Below are 25357 nucleotides of genomic sequence, written 5' to 3' on the forward strand. Positions count from 1 at the left end.
AATTATGTAATTTCAAAAAATCAAAATTATTTGATATCAGAATGACATTCTTCGTATTCAGAATGCAATTCAAATGTCTGATGTGCTCTGATGTCCCAAAATAAATACTGTCCAAACGTTCATACCCCAGCCCTTAAGTTGTCTTAATAAATATTCAAGTTGCCAATCAAACTTTATAAATGCAAAAATACCAGCATTTGACATTATTTTATCACTATTTTTCATAAAAAATACAGTTTACTCTTAGAAATTCATTTTCACTTGTGATGAAAGAGTGAAGTCACTCTTGGAAAAATTCCTACAGTAGTCCTATGATCCATGATTGTTTTTAATTTGGCAAGATACAAAATTACACAAAGCAATAAGTGGTTTGGAAGCCCCTTCAGATATCAAGATGGTGATTACAATTTCAGGCATTAAATTAATACCATCAAACATGAAACAAGAAATCGGAACATAAACAATCCTGTATCTCAAGCACATGACTCTGTTTGATCTTAAATTGAAATGTACTGTTTTGTTATAATAACAATCATACCAATGCCAAGATTAGGAGAATACATAGCAGGGATACATGCAATAATTGTGTAATAAAATTTAAGGGGTGAACCATTGTTTACAGGCCGGGAAATCTCCACTATCTTTCAAAGCTAATGGGCCATACTCCTTTATGTAATGTTGCTGCGGGGATCGCTACACCTCCTCCACAGCAAGACTTCAAAAATACATGCACTTGTCCCTCACCCCGGGGGGGGGGGCACTTCAATATGAAATGGATATAGGTGTAGGGCTGGCACTTTCGCACTAAGGGGCATTCGGTGAGAGCAAAATGTCAAAAATATGGGGTCATTGGGTGAGAGCATGATTTTTGGCATTCGGTGAGAGCAAAATGTAAAAAATATGGGGTCATTGGGTGAGAACATGACCTTTTTAAATGGAATCTTTGGGTGAGAGCGAAACAGCGTCGCAAAAACCTCGAAAATCGAATTTCTAGTTCTAAATGGCTTCAAATTTCATTGTTTTTTCAAAATAAGTAACAAAATCAGTGATAAATGAAAGTTGCTGTTCAAATTGAATTTGTAAGGGTCTTTGGGTGACAGATCAAATGGAAAAATAGGGTGTCTTCGGGTGACAGAGCATGTGTTCGTAAAAAAATATGGGGTCTTTGGGTGACAGCGATGCTGAAAAAGGGGGTCTTAACAGCCCTACATACGCGTCACCTCCAAAGTTGGAGTTCCCCGGGCCTCACCCACCCACTTTGGATTTTGGGCCCTGCCACATACAAGCTTGCCCTCCCCCCTCGGAAAGGTCCCAGCTAAGCCACTGTCTAGTTAGTAACCACCTAATATTAATAATATCAAATAATATTTTTCAATGTCTAATTTGAAACTTTGCATATAGAAAGTCAGCCATAATAATTAATATATCAGCGGATGGTAGGTAAATGGCAAAGCACCTAAAGCGTGATCAATGAAATAATTTAAGTGTAAGAAGTAACTTGATAACATTAAAGGTCAGCCAGTCCAACTACTCGCACTTTCCTGCTCTTATATTATCCTATTCTCTCTTAATTTGAAAGAGTGAAAAAAAAGTCTTGGGCACTTGCCAAAATGAAGTAGACATTTTTTAATATTTTGAGTAAAGTTGATTAAAGGTATTTTGGAGATGTTAGATATTTCAAGCATTTTAGAGTTCCCCTTACAAAATTTTGAAATTAACCCTATATAGGCTGTTTAAAAATATAACCTTTTTCCTCATCATCTGCAAGAATTGGGTTGGCAGACCATATTACATATATATCAGAGTTGTGAGATTCAGCTTTTAAGCTGATTTCAGCTTTTTTTATTGCCAAAATTTATGTGTTTTATTTTATTTCAGCCCATATTTGGCGTTTTTACCCTGTTTTATGCTGTATTTCAGCTTTTTTTAAACTAATTTTCCTCTTTTTTTCTTTTTTTTGGTCTGAGGCCTCTCACACCCCTGATATATTATTGTCTTACCCTTTGAAGTAATGGTGCGTTGTTATTGGAATACAATTGGTATTATATTGAATACCGTAAAAATTCGTTAATAAGCATATGTGCCTATTATTGCTCGGACAACGAATTTTTAGGGTAGTTTGTTGAACATTTTCATTTTTTTTTAATTTACAAATATGTACATGTAACACAGGTATTTGTAAATTTTAAGAAATGAAAAAGTTTAACAAACTACCTTAAAAAGTGGTTCTTGTCCGAGCAACTCATGAATAGGCACATATGCTTATTAACGAAGTTTTACGGTATAAGCTGTATCAAAATGATTGGTACCCATCCACAGTGCAGTGGTAACCATCCGTTTCAAATGATAAATACACCATGAAATTATCCTAATCTGTGAGAGTAGGATAATTTTATAAAAGGTGATAATTTCTGGTCATTGAAAGAGGATCCAATGTTGCATTTCGATATTTTTTGCAATAAACATCAAAAGCGATGGGTACACATCATTGTGATGTACAAACACAAAATAATTTGTATCGTAACATAACACTACTTCTCTTGATTCCACCTAATAAGTCTGCAGCATAAAAAAATGGAAATCTTTTTAGGATTAAACAAATATCCTGTTGCAAAATAAAATAGATCAATTCTGTCTAGTTGTTTGGGCCAAAAAACACATGTTTTAGGGTGTTTATGCTGTAAAAATCAAGCCTTGTAGTACAAAATTATGTAATTCTCAAAAAACGAAAAGAGTAAGAGTAATTATCGTTGTTATGCTCAAGATTCCGAATGCTTAGCTTAGACTTGTGTCAAGCCTTCTAATTTTGTATACAGTTGTATTAAACCATGTTGGCCCTTTTCACTAAATAATTACCAAATACAAAAATTGACTTTATTGCCACTATAATTTCAAATAAAGTAATTGAATTGATCTATGTTTCATTTGGCACAACACTGTTTTTATGATTCCAAGAAATTGGTGTTGTATCTTTTTGGAACTGGGAGTAATTACAACCTTTGAAATTTATTCTGGAAGCCCATTTGTAGAGGCAATTCAAATGGCACTAAAACTATTGACTTTTGTTATTAATTCCATATTACAGTTGGTAATTTTCAATATTACAAAAATAATTATTTAATATACTTATCAAAATTTGTGTAAAAAAGGTACTCATATCAATAAATACAAACTATATACAAGGTCTACATTAAAGTGTATCTGTTTTACCACCAAATGGAAGTAAAACCCTCCTTACAAAGCCAAGGTGGACCATTTTCGGTCTGAAAACATTTGATGAAGCGATTTTTTTTAAAGCGGCAATTCTTTGCGGTGCAAAATATTGTATCCACATCTTTATACGTTTTTGGACGGCACTTTGGATTGGAACAAGGCTCCGAATTCCAGATCTATTATATAGTCCACTAGTTTTGACTTCTTCAGCTGAATACCGTATAATTCCAGCTACAAGCATTTTGGCCTAAATATGCCTCTTACAAATGAGAGACAAAAGGCTGACACTCTCCAAAAAAGCATATAGTATACAATAGATTGGTCTTGCGATATACATGTGTATGTTACATGTAGTACAGTCGCCTGTATCAGTAGCCTAATGTACATGTAGGCCTACTTACTCAAACTCTATATATATTAAATGTTTTTGTGGAGGATATCTGCATTTGGTCTCTTTCGTAAAAAAACTCATTTAGAAATTAGAGTCCAGATTTAGAGGCATATATGTGATGCGATCAAGCAAAATCAGTCGGAACTCGGAAATATTAAATTTTCAGTTTCTTATAGGATAGTAAAAAGCATTTTCAAATTTGGATTTTGCAGACAACCCCATTGAAATTAAACAACCAGTTCCAAAGATATGAGCAATCAAAGAGTTTCAAAAATAATAGGAAACAAAAGGAAACATTTCCTTTGTTTAGCTATATCTCAAAATCAATATTTCCGAGTTCCGACTGATTTTGCTTGATCGCATCACATAATGCTTGTAGATGAAATTCTACGGTATGGGTTAGGAAGGAACAGCTTTCAAGATGAAAAAGCGTATTGCATATTGGAGTAATCTCGATGTTTTCTTCGTGTATCACCATAATTTTGATACGTTGACTTTGGTTTTGGGCGCGTAGCGGTGCCAACTGCCGTTGGTATCCCAGCAATTGGCGACATATATTGGAACATTCCTGCTGCGTGAACCATTCCAGTGCCGAAATATTTGGCTGCACGCACACTTGCCTGAAAAATAATAATCATATTTCATATTGAGTTGATAAATTAAAATAGGCCTACACATAAATAGACATATCTCTAAAATGCGCACAAGAGGTATCTTTACAGTTGGAAAAGAACCCATAATTTTAAATCTAAAAACAAGAAGTGGGTAACTTTATGTTTTCAATCGATGCAATATCTTATTCTGACACATACAATCCTGAAGGAAGCAAAAGGACTAAACAATAAAGTTGTAAAAAGTACAAAAAATAGAAGAATAACGGAAACGAAGTGTACAACATCCGCTGAAGACGCCGGTTGACCCGGTGAAAGCGCTCCTTCCCCCACAGTACCAAATTTTAGTTTTTTTCTCTTAAAGATTGCAAAAAGGAGACATTGAACTTTGATGTTGCAAATGGCACAAAGGATGTCTTTCAAAATATTGTGTGGCATATGCATAGAGGAACTATATGATTCATATCGTGAACTTTGTCCAAACTAGACAAATCAAGAAGTAAAGGTGTGTCATCCGTAGATAGCAGGTCCTTATCTACCTAGAAACACAGGTTGATGTATCCTAGCTTGACCTTTGTACTGTTTTCAAATTTGACGGGTGACGATGACCAGAATATGATTATTCAGTATAATTATTTAGGCACACCTTTTACAACTCGCATTACATAATGAAAGTAAAGTCTTGTGTATTTACTTCATTTGTTAAACTTGTTAAAAAGAACTTGCACCAAACCCTATTACTAGGGCCTACACTTGCATTTTGTCTTAGCTTTCTGCTTTTTGTATTGATAAGTAATATAAAACAAAATTTGCTGTAATGTTATTAAATGGCATTAACCAACACATTAACATTTGTATGTTCTACTTGACTCCGTCTCAATCGGCTTATGTTTATAAGTTTTACTAAATAAAACAGATCTTACTCAAAAGCTTTCAAAATTCAAACAAGACTCGAAAAGGGTTAATGTTAGGGCCCAGGGGTTAGGGCATTTAGGGTCAGAGTTAGTTATATGTTTGGGAGAGGATAAGGGGTTTAGGTTATAACTAAATTATTGGGTTATAACTAAATTATTGGGTTTTCGGACTAATGACCCGGACTATTGAACCAAAATAAATAAATAAATAATTAACATTTATTTGTTATTTAAATAAATAAATAAATAAATAAATAAATAAATAAATAAATAAATAAATAAATAAATAAATAATAAGTAAGTAATAAGTAAGTAAGTTAGTTAGTTAGTTGGTTAATTAATTAATTAATGGAAAATACATATGTACAATATATATCACATGCATCACCTTAAGCGATTGTTGACATTTGACTGCGCATCTTATCAGGTATGTCACAGACATGTGCTTCATCATCATGATCATCACTGCAATCATTTATTTGTTTAATGAAGAATTACTATAATTGAAATGTTACATTTATTTAGCTTCTGAAGAAGTATCATTTAAAAGGGCATTTCGTGATCCACAGCATCATCCCCCCACTTTTCTCAAAAAAAGTTGAGATTTTTATACCACTGGATACCTCTGGCTACATAATGTTTATATACCAAAAAAATTCTTGCAGATTAATTCGTTTAGCAAAAATATCGCCAAATTTGAATTTCGTTCTGGTATACCAGAACGAAATTACAACAGTAACCTATGGAGCAGTGTAATACACTAAATCATGCATTAACTCGCAAACGCAAAATCGGAATCAACTGAAATTTTGGGAATAAGGGACCGTTCACAAACACTTGTAAGGGGGGGGGGGGCCTGATGCAAAAAGGGGGGGGGCGGAAAATTTTAGACCCTCCTAAGGGGGGGCCTGAAAAAATGACCATAAATTTTCCTGGAAAAATTGAGTTTATATGCTTTTCTATGGGGTTGACCCATAATTTTCATTTCAAAAAAGGGGGGGGGCCTGAAATTTTTGAGGTCTGTAAGGGGGGGGGCCCAAAAAATTTTTGCGATGACATTTTTTTGCATCAGGCCCCCTCCTTACAAGTGTTTGTGAACAGGCTAAGCCTACTGAAAAATGTCATAAAAAGAGGATGTTAGTATCACGAAATCCTCCTTTATATGTTTTAGAATTATTACATGTATCCTTTGATGAAAGTAGAATATTATTAATTGTTGCAAATAATTATACTTATATAATTAGGCCTATATTATGCAAGTGTTTTTCATACGTGTGTTTTTGTGGCATAGCGTTTTTTCTCACTGGTGTGTCACTATTGATAATTATAGATCTGAGAAGCAATGAAACGTTTCATTTTGGAACATAACAATATATCTTCAACTGATCAAAATGTATAATAAACAGAACATGAAAAGTTTATGACGAAACATGTTATAGACATTTCTGTCCTACAAATGATCATTTGTAGGACAGAAATCTCTATAAAAAACATGTTTAAAAGAATGATCTGCATGCATTGTTTTTAGGCATTTTTGCATTGCGTTTTTGGATGAAGCAAGAGCGTTCTATACTGCACATACCTTTTTAACCCTTTTCTTGGTTGTTTTCTTCTTCTTCCTATTGGCATCTTTGGCCATCTGATACAAACACGAATCACTATAGGATCTTTTCATGCCCTTGATGTCAGTTTGGAATTCTTTATCACTGGTTACTAAACATTCCAAGGATCCTGTCGAGGAATACTTGGATCTGCTTCTAAGTCGAGTTGAGATTGGTAAAGAACTAGATCGTTTTCTTCGTGATCTGAAAGTTATTACTCTAGCTGCTTGGTTGAGAAAGTTTCTAACTCGAGATTTCTTCTTCTTGGATTTCTTGAAACCATCTTCTGTTTCGTTCCAATTGAAATCATCTTCTGAGAACTTCTTGTATTTCTTCTTGAAAGGGTTCAGTTTTTTCAGTTTTAATCGACGGCGCTTTTTCCGTTTCTTTGGTTCTCCTGTTATTTCATCCATCGTGAATTTGGAATTAACAATGTTTGATGGCAGATCTGTGCTGTATAAAAATAATTGTTTAAAGACAGAGATTTATGTGCGGAGCAGTAAATGCAGCTGTAGGGCCTACCGTTATTTTATCCAAATGCTTTATAAAGCAGTGCATTGGTTCCCATTTAATTTAACACGCTCACGCACCCCGTCCCCGACCTTAAAATTACGCATGTACGGCCGGTGCATACGATAAACAATTGGTTGAAAGAAATACTTAAACTATTAAAAAAACATTTCTCAGTTATAGTTTTGGTTTCCAATTTTTGTTATTGAAAGTTTAATATTGCAATAGTTCTTATTATAAATCAGATACATGCGATATTCAGCGCAAAGCAAGCTAGCATTTTTTGCCACCCTTTGCGTCAATATACGCTCGTTTTTATTTACCAATGTATTTATACCGTCGGACCGTTCATGTTTTATCGTTCTGCATAAAAAATGATAATACAGAAATACAATACATTGTCCTTCCATGCATAAATCCTGCCTACCTTATTATTATTTAACCATAAACTACAGACCTGTTATAATTTTAGGTGACTTCCATCATCAGTGGATATTTTATGCAGCAAATAGTGCACACAAAAATATATTTCTCGAACAGTTGATTTTGCACCTTATCCGCTACTGCTGGCACTGTTAAATATAACAGATCACATTATCATGCAGCGCAAAGAGTGATCGGGTTGTTTTCAATATTTCTTTACACGCTCTGTTAAACCTAGGGTCGAAGTTAAGGGGTCATGAATATTTGCATTGTTCTCTTGGGTCGATGAATATTATAGTCATGCTGAAAAAAAAGTTGCATCCGATATATCATGATCCGATTGCATCCATCATAATTATTAAATTATGTCATGCCATGTATTTATGGCCCCAGAGCCAGGCTATTTCTAAACGTTTTGGGTTTTTTTTTTAATGTATTTATATACATTGTATCAAAGCCCTTAAACATTATTCCCAACCATGTTAAGGGTAGACGAGGTATTGTTGGTCGTTGTTGTTGTTTTTTTTAATAAATTGAACAACGCCAATTTTGGGTAGGCCCCTATTTCATAATATCCCAATACAATTTCGGAGTTGCGGTGCAATCAGGAACAAACATTGATTTTACAGCCGATTTGTGGCCAAATTTCGTTAAAATGTTTTTAAAAAAATACAAAATAAAATTGTAACTTCTGCAATTCTGCTCCAGCAAACGCGCATAAATCAAATGCCAGCGGGGAATATGAGACATAGCCTTATTTTTTTTTTTTTTTTTTTGGCCTACATAAAAGTAGGCCCTATACATTTTCAGAAAGAAAATTATACAAGAAATCCAACTAGCACTCATATTTCTGCAAAATGAGCAGTTTTTGAGAAAGCGCCAAATTTGATTTTCCAATGATGACATGGATCGGACGGGATGTCGATGTGTGCGCAGTATTTTTGTGGGACCTGTGAGCACATTGACTTCTGATATCAAACCAGACTTCTCCGTAGCCCACTTGCCCATTTTGAATAGGCTGGCTATTACATTTAAGCTTAAAACTCTGATTTGTATTAATTTGTGTGCAATTAATATATTTTCACATCTGATCTTTTCAGTCACCGTACTCATGGTACTCCCTATGTTTGTTAGCTTCTAAAGGATTTTTCACTCAAGCTTTCGCGATCAATAAACTGGTAGATTCAAAAATCAGAATTGTTCAGTATTGAAAGTGAGCCATTATGCAAGATATGTTACATTCAAAAGCACATGTATAGGCTACTTTACTTGTACTGTCACTAATTATAGAAACTCTTTATGACCATTTAACTATTTTAATAATTAAAATTATACACACATCAGTATAATTTTGAGTTCCAGCAGGAATCAGGGTACGTTCATCATGATTAATAATAACATATCTTTATTTAAATCAAAATTCGACTATGGCATAGTCTAATATCAAACAGTTTTTAATTGTTTTAGATCTTTTAGGGGAAAATGTAGGCGTATCTTCAATACGAAAGGACACAATTTTCAAATCGCTCATCCCATGCAGCTACGTTTTATATAGGGGGCTATCATTAGATTTACAAAGTTTACTTCGAGGATTATTACACTAAGTGTCAAAAAATATAAAATTTAATAATTATTTTGCCATAAAATTTACATTGTATCACGATTAAGTGGCAGTTATAGTAGGGGGGATCTGGGATAGGTACGGTATGTGTGCATCACTAATATAGTTATACATCTTATTAGTGCGTCCCGGCTGCGTGAAGCTCCGCTTAACTGAATAAACGATCGGCGAGCTGACACGCATTAGCTCGCATTGGCGCTGGAATGAAATAATATAGCACTTTCTTCGTTTTATACCTTTTTTTGGTTTGGCTCGAAATCAAAAGGGGACATAATGAAATCTAACATTTTGTGGGAAAACAAATAAAAATCTTCGTTGAATAGATTCATTAGGTTTGTTGATTAAAATAAATATTTCCATTTTGCTTTACAACACCAAGTGAATTTTACTCACTACAATATTTCGTCCTTCACATCGGAGGACTTCATCGGGTATGACCGATATGGTCATCGGATCATTGTCCCGGGAAACTGGTTTCCGTCCGGGTTTTCGGTACTCTTTAAACCCAACTCTTTTTCGGTAGTCTTTAAAACCAACTAACATTACCTGGGAAAACCGGTTTCCCAAGACAGTTGATCAGATGACCATATCAGTCACTCATACCGATTCGATGTGAAGGACGAAATTTAGCGAGTACAAATTCACTTTGGTGTTGTCAAGCAAAATTACGGTGTCTGATCTCCGCCAAACTACCCCTTTTATAATTCATATCCCCAAATTTTTAGTTTTCCCCCTTTTTGCGAAATGCTTTCCCCTTTTTCAAATATTTCCCCTTTTAACTTTCCCCGTTTTCAAATAGTTTCCCCCCTTTTCGACTTTGCCCCTTTTCGACTTACCCCTTTTCAAATAGTTTCCCGGCCCTTTTCGACTTACCCCCTTTTCGACTTGCCCCCTTTTCCTCCCTTTTCGACTTTCCCCCTTTTCAAATAGTTTCCCCCTTTTCGACTTGCCCCCTTTTCAAATAGTTTCCCCCTTTTCGACTTTCCCCCTTTTCAAATAGTTTCTCCTTTTCGACTTTCCCCTTTTCAAATAGTTTCCCCTTTTCGACTTACCCCCTTTTCAAATAGTTTCCCCCTTTTCGACTTGACCCCTTTTCGACTTGACCCTTTTCAAATAGTTTCTCCTTTTCGACTTTCCCCTTTTCAAATAGTTTCCCCCTTTTCGACTTTCCCCTTTTCATATAGTTTCCCCTTTTCGAATCCCCCTTTTCAAATAGTTTCCCCTTTTTAATTTCCTTTTCAAATAGTTTCCCCGTTTTCAAATTACCCCTTTACAAATAATACCCTTTTTATTTTCACCCATTTTGTAAAATTAATAGTTCCCCCTTTTTACAAATAATCCCCTTTTTAACTTTCCTCCCGCTTTTCACAAATAGGTTCCCATTTTAAATAGTTTCTCCCTTTTTTAAATAATACTCCCTTTTTGTTTTTAATACTCCCTTTTTGTTTGGGTACTCCCCGTTTTCCGTGCGTAGGCTTTAACAGTAAGCCTGGACCCTGGAGAGTACCGTGCACTCACTAGAGCTCATTTCGCTACATCCATTATTGGAAAGGCGTTCTACATGAATTTGGATACCAACGTAGTATAGGTAGATTTATAGCCTGTTGTGCAAGCGCCGCTAAATTCAATGGGTTAGGGATCCGTCAACTTTTATGCACGTTTATATGGGCTGTACAAAGAGCAAATCCGATATGATTGATAAACCAAATGATGTTCAGAATGTTAAACGGGTGAAATGGCATGCATAAATATTTATGCTGGTCAAATTCATAGCAATGATGTTTGAAAGTCTGTGAAGAACTTGTCTATAAACAGGGATATGTCAGAGACAACAAACAACTGGCTGCCATGCCATTGTTACAGAAGCCTAGATAATAAGAATTGTTTGTGCTATATAATTATTCAAAAGGTTTTTTTAAAGTTAGCACCAAAGTTTAAAACAAGCGGTCTTAACAGTGAAATGACAATAAAAGCATACATTTATAAAACGGGCCTGGACAAAATGGGCATTGCATATTTATGACAAGTGTGGCTGTGTGATTTTATGCAACTTTATTTTTAAGCCAGTTCCGAGTAATTTTCTCTATTCTTTGTTTGTCAACAATCCCGTTAACAATAAAAATGTGCTTTCTAATCAAAGGCTCTATGGCGTATATTCAATTGACCAGACAAATGAACCAGGGACTTCGGTCAGAGGTGCACGCCTCAAAAATCCAAAAAGAATTAGTAGGCCCTATATGTTAGATGAAGAATTAAGTAGCAATTAAGGGGGTACTACACCCCTGCCCAATTGTGTGCCTATTTTTGCATTTTCTCAAAAATTATGGCGCATTGGGGACAAGTAAGATATGTATATTATAGGGGCAAGGACTACAACTACTGCACTGGAAATTTTATTTCAGCACAGCCAACAGTTACAGTCAAAAATGAGGGAAAACCAATATTTGATCAATAAATCAATAACTACTTGCTTTGTGTTGCTGTATTTTCAAAACAGTAGTTGTAGTCCTTGCCCCTATAATATACATATCTTACTTGTCACCAATGTGCTATAATTTTTGAGAAACATAGGGCCTGCACTTTGGCTCGTTTTTTGCAGGTTTACATGGTCCAATAATCACAAGATGACTGACATGTGGTAACAAAGGAAGCAGTCACTGCAATTTGATTATGTCCCATATGATTGGCCATTCAAGACACCCCTGTGAATATACTATAGCGGCCTTTTCAAAATATAATACCTGTTTGCTTGACTGCATTGACAATACCCGGGAACAATACCCGGGGAACAATACACATATGCATTGGACAAACTTTTTACAATAAGCATGATAAGTGATGATGTGACCTCCAGATTTATACATCGTTCGTCTCGCACACTGACGACATTTGATTGAATGGACTGCGCCGTGATTACGGTGAAGGACACCGGTTCAAATCCTTTGTTTGGAGCCAATCGATAAAAGCATGCAGGGCCTCTATAGGCCTACCCTATACCCATGTACAGTTTATCCCTTACATAACCTATGTCTTGAATACGCTGGCAAAGTTATGTAATAATCGGATTAATACTATATAGCAGTAGGTAAAAACAAGTTTTGAATAATCCGCGCTACAAAGTCCCATTCAGTGATCCCAGCGAAAGTGAAAAAAAAAAAAAACAAATTGTTACGTGTATAAATTTTTTAATGAAAAACAAATGGCAAAAAAACAAAACAGGAAAACGACAGTATTGACGAAGTTGAAGCCCATTCAAATACATGTAGCTAATTTATATAGGCTACTGTCAGTACCGGTATATAAATTACAGACTCACGTAAATGCATTTTTTTTTGTCTTAGACACACGGCTTTCGGCTGAACCACTACACTGGCAAGCTATGTTAGCACATCTATGACAATGACGAAACGTACAAAATCAGCCATAGGCCTTTTATGACCTTTGACATTCTTTTGTGGCGAGTGACATGGTCTTTCAATTCACGCCGAGTGTCCTTGACAGGTTCGACTATGCTTCAGTGGTCATGAAAGAATTCAAAAGATAACCTCTGCCCCAATAATCCCAGGCAATTATCTGAAACTGCTCCTCGGATCATAAGAACTCAGTCCTCAAATGATAGTCATAATAATGTCCAAATTATAAAAATTACTGACTATCATTGAAGACTGAGTTCCGCAGTCTAGTATCCAAAATCTGAATTTTGATGATTTTTACGATCGTCGGGATGAAAAAAAAATCAAAAAATCACTGAATGGGCCTTTAGATCCCTAATAAAAATACCCTGGCAATATAAATCAAAGAAAAACAAAAAAAAAAATAAATAAAACAAGAAAAGAAAGAAAAAAGACAAAGAAAACGCATTCTGAATACGAAGAATGTCTTTCTGATATCAAATAAATTTCATTGTTTGGAATTCACGATATAATACAAATTTTATGACAAATTATTAAAATTTGATATTTTTCACATTTTTGATATATAACAGTCCTCGAAGTAAATATCATAAATCTAATGATATATTCTTAAACAGTCCCTGGCATACCATACATGTATAGGCCTATGTATAGTACATTAGTCTGCTTTATCTGTTTTGTGCTGTTTAAGCAAATTTAAACATAATTTCCATAAAATGTAAGCTTTTACTGTCAGATATGTCCCCTTTTAATTTTGAGCAGAACAAGTGAGGTAAAGCAAAGAAAATTGGAATTTACTACTGCTAGCGCCAATGAATGTTATACGATTGTAAAGCGGTACGATCCTCTGGGGGTGTGTGTGTGGGGGGGGGGGGTGTGCGTATGTGTGTCCTGCACGCGTATTTTTCTGCAACTATAACGGGACGCAATACGATACCGGTATGTTATAAGAATCAAACTTACAAGAAAGATGGCTCTTGTCAAATCCTACAATTCTGTCAGAGAAAATATGCATATTTGCATTAAATTTTTTATTAATTGACATAGGCCTAATTGATTAATTAATAAATATTTTATTTAATGATTTACCATAATTCCAAACATGTCAAACAATATGCCAAATTAAAGCTAATGAAATGCTTTATAAATTGGTAAGGGCACATTTTGCAGAATGCATTTAGTATTTTAGTTACATGATTCCAAACATTCTATTCCAATTTTTTGCTACACATGCATAGGAGCTGTACTTTTAGAATCCGCGCCTAATCAATAATAATAGTCTTTCACTCCATTGTCAAAGTACTGTGCTCCCTGTAGCATTATAGTGACCAGGTCGCGATATTTTTTTCCTAGTCAACATTTGCATCACATAATACATTTACATGATATAGGCCTATATGAGGCTGGATTGAGCTGTGTTCAGTTTTATACGGCGGATTTATTGCCATAATTATTACCTCTTACTTAACAAAAGAAAAACAAATTTATTCCAATTAAAATTCTACCAGGGTTCGAACCCACAACCTTTTATTTAACAGTCGAGATCGAATACCACTATACGCTGTGAGTGCTTCTGCCAGAAATGCGTTTGTTCATCATACTTATTGATTACGGAATAAATCGCAAACACACGATATATATACTTGTCTATTTATTAGTAATAAATACGTATATAATCTCCAATCAATAATGAACCTTGCCTCCGACTATGCGGTTCCTGTGCAAATGTTGACTAATAAATTAATATAGGCGACCAGGTCCTAGAGTGTGATGGTTTTGTAGCAGATGACAGTGCTCATTCAAGCCTGTCAAGGTCAGTTAGTAGCCACTTGCTGAATGGATGGCCATTATCAGCTATCAAAGAGATGCCTTGTGCAGCTGCCAATCACAGTAGAGGTTTGATAACATTTTGTTAAAAACCCAAATGTGATATAAGGACAAAGCTGTGCATGTTGGTACTTTGGATTCTTATGTTGAAATTCCCATGTATTAGTATTTTTATGTGTAGTGTGTATTGTTCATAAATTATATAGCTTTTAAATTTTGGGCATTTTTGCTCTGTTGCACTGTACCATTATGGAATTTGAGCAAATCAATTACCGACACAAGCAGGTATACAGTGTATTATGTTATTTTTATTTCGTATCTCAGGAGCACAGCTCACTTGGTAAGGCGTCAGAATTTGGTACACGAGCGCTTCGAACTTTAAATCGGAAGGTGGTGAGTTCGAGCCTCATCACGGTCACATTAATTTTATAAACCAAATATTGTTCGAACTTTTCATTATTTGTTTTTCTTTTATTGTTTCTTTTTCTTTGTCTTTTTTTTTTTCTTGTTTTATTTAATTTTTCTTTATTTTCTTTGATTCATATTGCCAGGGTAAGGAGTGGAGGGAACTAACGGCCCATTCAGTGATTTTTTCATCTGGACGATCGTAAAAATCATAAAAATTCAGATTTTGTTACAATGATATAGTCAGTAATAATCTTTTGATCATTATATGACTATCATCATCCATGGAAGAAAGAGATGAGAAGGAACCACAACGACTTCGATCGGCCAAGTTTTAATCCGCTTATCTATTGACGCATGAAAAGAAAAGCTATTAATGGTACTTACTTTCATGTATGATCCATTTACCGCGATCGATGCTTGGCAAAATTATTACTGGAAAAAATTTATAACAAACCCATCCACGAACAAACAAACGCTACCCAGAAGTAAGATTATGGAATTTCACTGATGCTCTGAACATGTATAGTAGCTTTGTTTTGGGATCTACAGTCAAACTGTTTTCTTGATCGTGTTGTGTAGAAAATGTCCTATAAAACATCGAAAAGGTAATCAAAATCGGCCGTTTTTTTGCTGAGTTTCATCTTTAGCAAATAAGGTAAGATTTTGGTGACTTTTTCGATGAAAAATAGATGTAAAATGTTCCTAAATAATGCACAATGTTCCGGTTGAGTCCGGTACATAAAACCTATTTAATTTAATAGTTTATATGTGTATAATCGTAACTAGCTAACTCGTTTCAGTGCCAAAGACTGCCAACTCTGAGAAAAAAGTCATCAAAGTTCGGAAAAATTGGGCAAAATGGAAGAAAAAGATGTAGGCCATCAATGACCGATGATCACGTCACCAAAGAAAATCCTATAGGGTGCTTGCACGGAAGGTCATTAGTTCAAATCATCCTTCACACACGCTCCAGAAGACATGCAAATACATGGAATACAATACCAATCACCTATTTAACGCGGGGTATTGATCAAAGTAAATCCTCATGAATAACAATGTCAACTAATTAAATGTCGGTAAAGGGAGTGGACAAAGTGAATGCGTTCGTTGTGGTTCCTTCTTATCTCTTTCTTCCATGCATCATCCGAAGAGCAGTTTCAAACAATTGCTTGGGATTGTTGGGGCAGAGGTTATCTTTTGAATTCTTTCATGACCGCTGAAGCAGAGTCAAACCTGTCAAGGACACTCGGCGTGAATTGAACTGATTTAATTTATATAATGACAGTATATATAAATTAGCTACATGTAGGCCTATTTGAATGGGGCTTCAACTTCGTCGATACTGCCGTTTTCTTGGGTTTTTGCCATTTTTTTTCTTTTTAAAAATTTTATAAAAGTAGCAATTTGATTTTTTTTTCGCTTTCGCTGGGATCACTGAATGGGGCTTTGCAACGCGATATATTCAAAACTTGTATTCACCTACTGTTATAGCATTAATCCGATTATTACACAACTTCGCCAGCGTATTCAAGACATCCAATGCAAATAATCACCTAGATTATGACGTTCATACCGTAAATATGGCGGAGTACTCAAATTCATTCAACAAAAGCATGATTACAAGCTATTGCAATCTACCGCGACAGCTCGTCTCACACACATAACAAATGCACTATAGGATCAAATAGGTTGACGACAACGTTTGATTGAATGCACTGCATTGCGCCATGATTACGGTGAAGGACACCGGTTCAAATCCTTTGTATGGAGCTAATCAATAATTTCACGCACATCCTCTATTATTGCCCAATTATTGCCCGGGATGATTGCACACTGTAAAAAAGCTATTGTTATAATGTTTGATGAAATCGTGTTTAACTATTTGCTTAAGAAAGGCACAATACAGATAAAGCAGACAGATTTACTACATGTGGTACATGTATATACATATAGGGAATGTGTTCGAGTATTACCTAATTATAATAGGGGCGTATCCAAAAATGAATTCACACCCCTTTCAAATGTCGAGCCAAAGTGCAGGCCCTATGATTGCAAAAATAGGCGCAAAATTGGACAGGGGTGTAGTACCCCCTTAAGCCTAGTCTTTTTTTAAAGTCGAGACAAGTCCAAAATAATAACGATTAATAAGCCAATCTAATTGATTCGAATTCCAATCTCCTGGCCTTTTCCTGGGTCTTTATTTAGTTGCATGATATAATTCAGATTATGATTTTTCTTAAATGTAGATCTATATCCTATAGAATTCATAAATTACATAATAAGTATCATTTTATTCATTTTATTTAGCTCATGAATTTGTATCAGACAATCACGTGCTTTCAACGTGTAGGCCGGACCTATTTCAATATCGAAGTACATGGGACGTGAATGCACGGTACTATAGATGGTCCGTGCCTACGCAAAAGGGAATAAAAAAATAAGGGAGAAACTATTTTAATGGGGGAAAATCTGTAAAATGGTATTATGTAAAAGGTGAAAAGAAAATTCGAAAAGGGAAACTATATGAAAAGGGGAAACTATATGAAAAGGGGAAATTCGAAAAGGGGATACTATATGAAAAGGGGGAAATTCGAAAAGGGGGAACTATATGAAAAGGGGGAAATTCGAAAAGGGGAAACTATATGAAAAGGGGAAATTCGAAAAGGAAACTATATGAAAAGGGGAAATTCGAAAAGGGGGAAACTATATGAAAAGGGGGAAATTCGAAAAGGGGAAACTATGAAAAGGGGGAAATTCGAAAAGGGGGAAACTATATGAAAAGGGGGAAATTCGAAAAGGGGGGAACTATATGAAAGGAAATTCGAAAAGGGGGAAACTATATGAAAAGGGGAAATTCGAAAATGGGAAACTATATGAAAAGGGGGAAATTCGAAAGGGAACTATTTGAAAAGGGGAAAGTCGAAAAGGGGGAACTATTTGAAAAGGGGAAAGTCGAAAAGGGGGAACTATTTGAAAAGGGGAAAGTTAAAAGGGGAAATATTTGAAAAGGGGGAAAGCATTTCGCAAAAAGGGGGAAAACTGACAATTTGGGGAGATGAATTATAAAAGGGGGAGTTTGGCGGAGATCAGACACCGTAAAAATGGAAATATTATTTTAAATTATTCGCTTCTATCCTTTATAATATCATAGAGACGAGGTAGTTTGGTGACTGATAGCTGAAACTCAGTGTGCATTTGACCCTTGAACCTTCCATCGGAATTTTACAGATAGGCCTACTTTGAACCATGGAAATAAGAGTATAGGCGCTAGGCCTACCGTGAGTTCTCAACAGCTGCTCTATAATAATGCTAGATGCTCTCGAATATTTCCGGATTTTATATAATCAGGCTATACTAAATCTGCAATTCACAATGGATCTTCTCATGGATCATGCTCTGGAACAGAACTGATAAAGCAAGTATAGGTACAGTATCTGATAATCAGCCTTGCACTTCAAGTTTCAAATATTATTTATGTTTGGACTTTATGTAGGCCTATACCCACGGCCACATCAACTATAAATAAAAACACTGAAACTGCCACCAAGTGATGGATGGAACTTGAGCAACACATACATGTAGGCCCCCCTATAGTGAACTTGACTGGGGCCAAATCCCGAAGACCAAATAGGTTCATTCTTGATCTAGTGGACGCAATTGAACTGGTGGATGCAATTGAACTGGCTATGCCATAATATGGCATCATATTATGATGGTGATGGTGGTAATACATTAAAAAAATAATAGCCAATAAAGAAGGATATGGCTCGCATCATCGTGTACATACATGGTGTATAGTATATAAATCCCTATAGCCTGAATCTTGCCCCAAATAGTACGGAAACCCATCATGTTATACGTGTATTTCAAAATATAGCAAATGAACTAACTTTTCTCAAATCAAAGTCTTTTTTGTAAAAGTTTTTAATTTAACGTGGTAAACACAACACATGAGATAGTAGGGGCCCGAGGCCTACTGTATAGCCTAATACTTTTCCCAATACCAATCATCTTCCTTCAAGTTCATTTTGGTTCGGTAGCCTAGGCGATATACATGTTCTTATAACCGAATGCTAACATTTCGTAAAAGTAAAGTCAATCTTTATCATCCATACATAAGCCTGATACATACATAATACAGACTGTAACAAAAATAGGCCTATACATTAGGCCTATTCACTTTTGCTTTTCAACAAAAATATATAGGCCTATATAAAAAGAAAGGGATCATGGCAACTTCTGTTTAGACTGTTTACTAGTTTGGGCTCAAACGCTCAGTATGTTCAGTTAACTAATTCGTCCTGAAGTCGAGTTGGGCCACTACTTTTGGCATATTTAATATGCTTGCACCGCGTAAAATTGATTCAAGTTTCATGATTATGCAATTATATTTTTGTTTTTCAGGAAAAAAATAAATAGAGGGGGTCATGGCGTAAATGTTATGCAGTGGAAATCAGAAATATCTTAGCTAACAGAAAAACTTTACTTGTTGTAGGCCTATTGTATTGTTTTGTTTTGTTGTTTTCCTAGGGAAACGCTATGCCCGATTTACCTATTACAATCGTAACGTTACGTTATTTTCGTTGAAGCGGCGTGTGTAAAGTAGTTTTTCCACCTCGCGTAACACCTTCGTCCTCGTATTATTTCATCCAAGGTTAAAATGCATTATCACACGTAGGCTTATCATATCAGATAATACTTCAATGTGATGTTGTCAACAGTGCCAACAAGTCGTCGATAACAAAGTTCAGAGTAAGGCCTAGGCCTACTAATATTATTTTTGTATTTATTTTCTTATAATTTAAAACATTGAATTGTAATGATGTATTGACGATCCGTGTATGTATTTTATTTTAGGAAGTTACGTTACCATTAATAACAATTGGCATGGCTGGGAAAGGACTTTATCAGTGTTCAACTAATTCTGCATGCATGTACAGGCATATAGGAGAAGAGCTGCTGAATTCCACAAAAACCACATCACAAAGTTGGCTCTATATCTGATAATGTCACAACCAATGAGTAGGCCTACCTGTTACGTACTAAGGCGAATATGTGAGACCGTTTTCATCAAACCCTTTAAATTCCTACAAGAACGAATACCATGTTTAAAATGTTCGTGCTATGATAGGAAAAAGACACATGGAAAATTAACTTCAATATTTAGACATAAAAAGGGTATTTCTACAGCGGAACTTTTTGAGAATGAAGAGGAAAATCCTGACGACAATGACGAGGAAATGAGTGAAGAAGACGATTGGAGGTCATCGAATGATGAGGCTATAGAGGAGAGTGAAGAGACACCACAACACAAAAAAGTGAAGAAGGTAAACGCTTTGATGATACATTTAGTCACTTTTTTGTATTACACTAGTGAATGCGTTAAGCCTAACGGTGTTATGTCATGCGTGAGGGCCGAGGGGGTTTGGGGGGGCGAGCTTCCCGGGTAACGGCGGCAAAGGGAAAGGCGGCAGTGAGCAGGAGGGGGGGGCAGGCGGCAAAAAGAATTAATAAATTTGTAAAAATGTGAAAAACTAGTAGGCCTACATTTCTTAAAAAGAGCATATCGTCGTGAGGCGATTGATATTTTGGTTTATTTAAAAGCTACTACCGATTAAAGGTTTCTTTGCATGAGTAGCAAAATATATTTGATCATTAAATCATCTTTTCAGAAATAGGAAAGAGGGCGCAATGAGGGTTCTGCTGTGTGGGGGGGGCTAAAGTTACCACTGCTCCCTTTGATGTGTTGTGTCATGATGATGATGATGATGGACCGATGCAACGACGACGATGATAACGAACAAAGTACGCACGACACGACGACGTTAATGATGATTCAGCGGAATCAGTCGATTAAAGGTTTCTTTAATAGCAAAATAGTTTGATCAACTCAAGTTTTCAGAAATAGGAGAGAGGGCCCAATGAGGGTTCTACGGTGTTGGCAAAATGGTTGGGGACCCTATAGACATGCCATAGTCGATTTTTGATAAATAAAAGCATGTTATTAATGTTAAGGCCCAGAGAAGGCCCATGAAAGTCAATTCCGAGTTTATCGTCCCTTTTTTTTTCCCAGGTTGGTGAGGTGACTTTTTCATTATTTCATCAGATTTCATTATTGACCTAAAAATAAAATGCGTGTTGATTTAAAGCCACACTCATACATGTTATTTATAAACGTGTTTTTATATGGGTAAGGACTAGAAAAGTTAGAAAAGAGCCTGGTTTTGCTTCCAAGTTATGAATTTATATGTTTTACAAACAAAAATATATGTTTCCAATTGCTAAAACTGGTGAAAACACTGATACTTTGAAAATAATGAATTATTTTGGCATTTTTGAAAATTTGACGCGGGTGTTTTTGGTTTCCAAAAAGTGACGCGGGCGGGGGACGATAAACTCGGAATCGACTTCCACGCGCCTAATCATGATGAAAGCATTCAGTTGAACTCGAAATTATACTGATATTTATTACATCAAAATACTAGTATAAAATTGTTATGAAAAAGTTTATATAATTATATTAGTGACAGTAAAAGTAAAGTGTACGTATAGGCTAAGTTATATTATTGAATGCAACATATCATAAATTATGTCATAATTGTATTGGCACTTCAATACTGAACAATTCTGATTTTAGAATCTGCCAGTTTATTAATCGCGAGGTTCCAGGTTAATTCCAGGTTAAACATCGACTATGGACTTTCAATTTTAAACGGGATTTTGAACGGACAAAGTCCCTAACACTCACACTGTCAATCACACTTGTTAATTTAACCGCAACACAAGACGCGCTCATGCACTTACTGACGTTCATGCAATTACGCAACACAAAGGCCGCATACTTGTGTATCATGTAGTTATTAATGGTAATGACAGTTACCCGGAGGATTTAAACCATAACGAGATCTGGGCAACCAATCACAAGCCAGATCCATTTAAAGATGCATTACATCATGGCCAATTTTAGTAGGCCAGATTTCCGACAATCTCATCCATAGAAGCTCATAGACAGCCGTGTTAAGCATGTAAACCGCAATCCAAAGTCAGTAGTCCACTTTGGAAGCTAACAAACAGGGGGAGTAGGGTGACTGAAAAGATCAGATGTGAAAATCTATCAATTGTGCACATTAATTAAATCAGAGTTTTAAGCTTAAATACAATATCCAGAGTATGCACAATGGGCGAGTGGACTACGGGGTAGTGGACCCTATAGTTACCACTACTCCCTTTGATGTGTTGTGTCATGATGATGATGATGATGATGGACTGATGCGACGACGACGATGATGATGACGAGAACAAAGCCTATACGTACGATACGACGACGACGTTAATGATGATTCAACGGATTCATGTTGAGACGGTGATTGTTGATGATAAATGCTGATTATGATGACGACGACGATGATGTCAGATGATGATGATGATTATTATAATCAAGTTACGATGACGAGGATGAGGATAATAGCGAAGATATGATAAGGATAATGAACTGAGTGCAATGCATTCGTCAAGATAATCGCACGCGCCGTGGAGTTATTGCATTTAGCTCGAGAGCCGATAGGCTCAAGAGCTAAATGCAATAACTCCATAACAAGTGCAATTATCTTGACGAATGCATTTGCACGATACATTATCCGTCATACACTGAGTGTAGGCCTATTAAAACAATAGGCAATATTAATTGCTGCATTCATTATATTAGTTTTAATATTAGGGAAAATATCTTACATTTTAAAAACACCGTCAGGACATTGACCAGCTACGTAGCATTTAACTGGTAAAGAAAATCAATTCCTGTATAAGTTAGCTATCAATGGTATCGATTGCGCCATACGTCATACTTTAGTAACTTATTCATGCATGGTTTGTAACCAATTGACTTTATGTTGTGATCATTTAATATCGTGGTTTGGAACACAGAGAGCACTGAACCAGTTCAACTGGAAACGATCGATTTAGATGTCCGACTAGTACTACGGTGAATTGAGATGAAAGGAAAAACATATCAATATCAACTGGACTTTATAGCTCTATAATTTGAACTTTAAAATCTACTTATATTAAAACACACGACATTGGGATTTAACAATTTGTTCAGTATTATCATAGGCCTTCAAACACATGTGTTTGAAGGCCTATGGTATTATAAAGCATGATCATGATATTATGCGCTAGTGTGTGTTTCCAGGGCCCGGCTATGTTATTTTAGATATAGGCCTACATGTATTTCATTTTGCAATGGTGTCATCTTGTATAATTATGATCCACCTGTTTTTGGCCCTTTTTAATTAATAGAAGCTCGATTATTCTTATTTGATGTTTGATTTATTTGAGGTCATTAATCATAATTTATGACAATGATCTTTGCACGAGCGATTGCCGAATAGGGTGCAACTCTACTAGTCTTATTACACGACTGCCCTACCCCAACCCTAAACCCTAACCTAAACTCCGTAAACGAGGACTGGACTCAAGTCTAGCGAGTTGCACCCTATTCGGTAATTGTACCCTATTATAGAACACCGTTTGTAACTATACCATTTTAACACCACAGAATGTATATTCGTACTTTTTTGATGGTATATATATCGAACAGACAATTATATAGTTATGTGACCTCTGTGTCGAAAGCGTCACCTAACTCTACTATATGGTTATGTGAAAGTAGTATTTCTAGTATTTGAGCGTGCACGTATTATCTAGAATCTATTGTTTAGCGTGCAGGTTTTAGATAATGCATTGTTTAGCGTGCAGGTTTATATAATTTGGGCTGTGAAGGGTAGTTCGCGAAAATAATGCACGGGAGAAGAATACATAACGATGAATAGAAACGGGCACTAGAAGTGCATATTATGTGAACCGAAGATTTATTCTTGTAATTTCTTATTTCATTTAATTTCAGGTTGGAAAAGCAGTACGAAAAGCAGTCGGCAAAGGCCTTATTGCGTATTCGGACGCAGCACTAGTGACGCCAATGCACCCTGTTGGTTTTAGACCAGGTCTAGAAAAGCGGTACTATTACAGTGCATCATTTGGAGCATTTCTATAACATTGTTCCTGGTGTTCTTTTATTACACATCATTAGCAACTATATCAGAATAGAAGAACTTTCAAGCCTAATCTGCTGCAAAAGGCTGGCTCACATGTAGGCCTAGCGGCAGATAACCCGCGAAACGCGACGGACTGCCGTGAAAATCAAACATGATGCAGTCATGTCTACAGTAGAATTCATCTCGACCTTTGCAGGACTTAACCCCATTAAAAGCTATTAAACCAAGATAACACTCATTGAAACAGCTCAACTGATTAAATCGGATCTTCTCTGGTTGTGCACAAGTGACTGTTTTCATGTGCGATATCGCAATAAAGCTGGTATTCATAGCTTCAGTTGGGTAACCGATTATAAAGGAAACGAAAGGAAACAATGTTATGTGTGGCTTTGTTCACGAAATCAGACAATGGCGTGCTTTTTGTAAACCAGCATTCTTGAAAATGAGCAACATAATGATGTTTGACTTAACACGGTTTGGAAATAATTTCTTCATATTTTTGGTGTTATCTGTCGTTTACATGTCCTTCCTAAAACACAAAAGTACGACCCTCTCCAAACACCTAAATTAGCTAAAAATTTAGGACATGTTACAAAACTATATTGTCTAGAATTTTAGAAGAGTACTTTTAATATTGGCCGGTTATTTTTCACACAGCGACGTTAACTAGGCAATGTACTATTACCTATAACATTAACTAAAACACCAAAGTACGAATATTTCCAAACATCTAAATTAGCTAAAATTTAGGACATGTTAAAAACTATATTTTCTAGAACTTTAGAAGAGTACTTTTAATATTGGCCGGTTATTTTTCACACAGCGACGTTAACTAGTCATATCCCCATACTGTTAACGTACACTGCAAAAACAAGTGTTTATATTTAAACACCATATTGTGTTTATCAGAGCAACACTTAATAAACACATAATTCATGTTAATGGTCTAACACTAATGTTCATAAATTAACACTTGGTGTTATATTACAAACACTAATGTTTGTAATATAACACCAAGTGTTAATTTATGAACATTAGTGTTAGAACCATTAACATTAGTGTTAGACCATTAACATGAATTATGTGTTTATTAAGTGTTGCTCTGATAAACACAATATGGTGTTTAAATATAAACACTTGTTATTGCAGTGTAGGGCTATTGTAAAGGTCACGCGTCAATGGGAAAGAGCACTGTGTATTGTGTATAGGAAAACGGACAGTAAGGGTCGGTTCATAGTGCATATTCGAAGAAGAATATTCGGCTTCGAATACTTTTTGTGACGTCAAAATATATACGGCAACGAATAAAATATGAGTTGAACCGGATTAAATATCGCGCAACTGATAGCGAGATACTATTGATTTATATGAA

At 35.7% G+C, this 25357-nt stretch overlaps 2 protein-coding genes across 3 annotated transcripts; one reads left to right on the plus strand and one right to left on the minus strand.

Moving 5' to 3' along the window:
* Positions 1–3929: 3929 nt before the first annotated feature.
* On the minus strand, positions 3930–7868 carry LOC140152857 (uncharacterized). 2 transcript variants are annotated; one of them, XM_072175382.1, is made up of 3 exons: positions 7698–7868; positions 6712–7183; positions 3930–4224 (listed from the first exon to the last, which is right to left on the minus strand). In XM_072175382.1, the coding sequence occupies exons 2-3, from the start codon at positions 7141–7143 to the stop codon at positions 4021–4023; spliced, it is 636 nt and encodes a 211-aa protein (XP_072031483.1). In that variant the 5' UTR covers positions 7144–7183; positions 7698–7868; the 3' UTR covers positions 3930–4020. The 2 variants fall into 2 exon arrangements, with proteins under 2 accessions (XP_072031483.1, XP_072031482.1); XM_072175381.1 differs by having other exon boundaries at positions 3934–4224; positions 7668–7867.
* Positions 7869–19847: 11979 nt separating this feature from the next.
* On the plus strand, positions 19848–24129 carry LOC140151833 (uncharacterized). Its single transcript, XM_072174160.1, has 2 exons — positions 19848–20259; positions 23838–24129. Exons 1-2 carry the CDS (start codon positions 19861–19863, stop codon positions 23982–23984), a joined length of 546 nt encoding a protein of 181 aa, XP_072030261.1. The 5' UTR covers positions 19848–19860; the 3' UTR covers positions 23985–24129.
* Positions 24130–25357: the final 1228 nt, after the last annotated feature.

Source organism: Amphiura filiformis, chromosome 5, assembly GCF_039555335.1.
Source record: "Amphiura filiformis chromosome 5, Afil_fr2py, whole genome shotgun sequence".
Lineage (NCBI taxonomy): Eukaryota > Metazoa > Echinodermata > Ophiuroidea > Amphilepidida > Amphiuridae > Amphiura > Amphiura filiformis.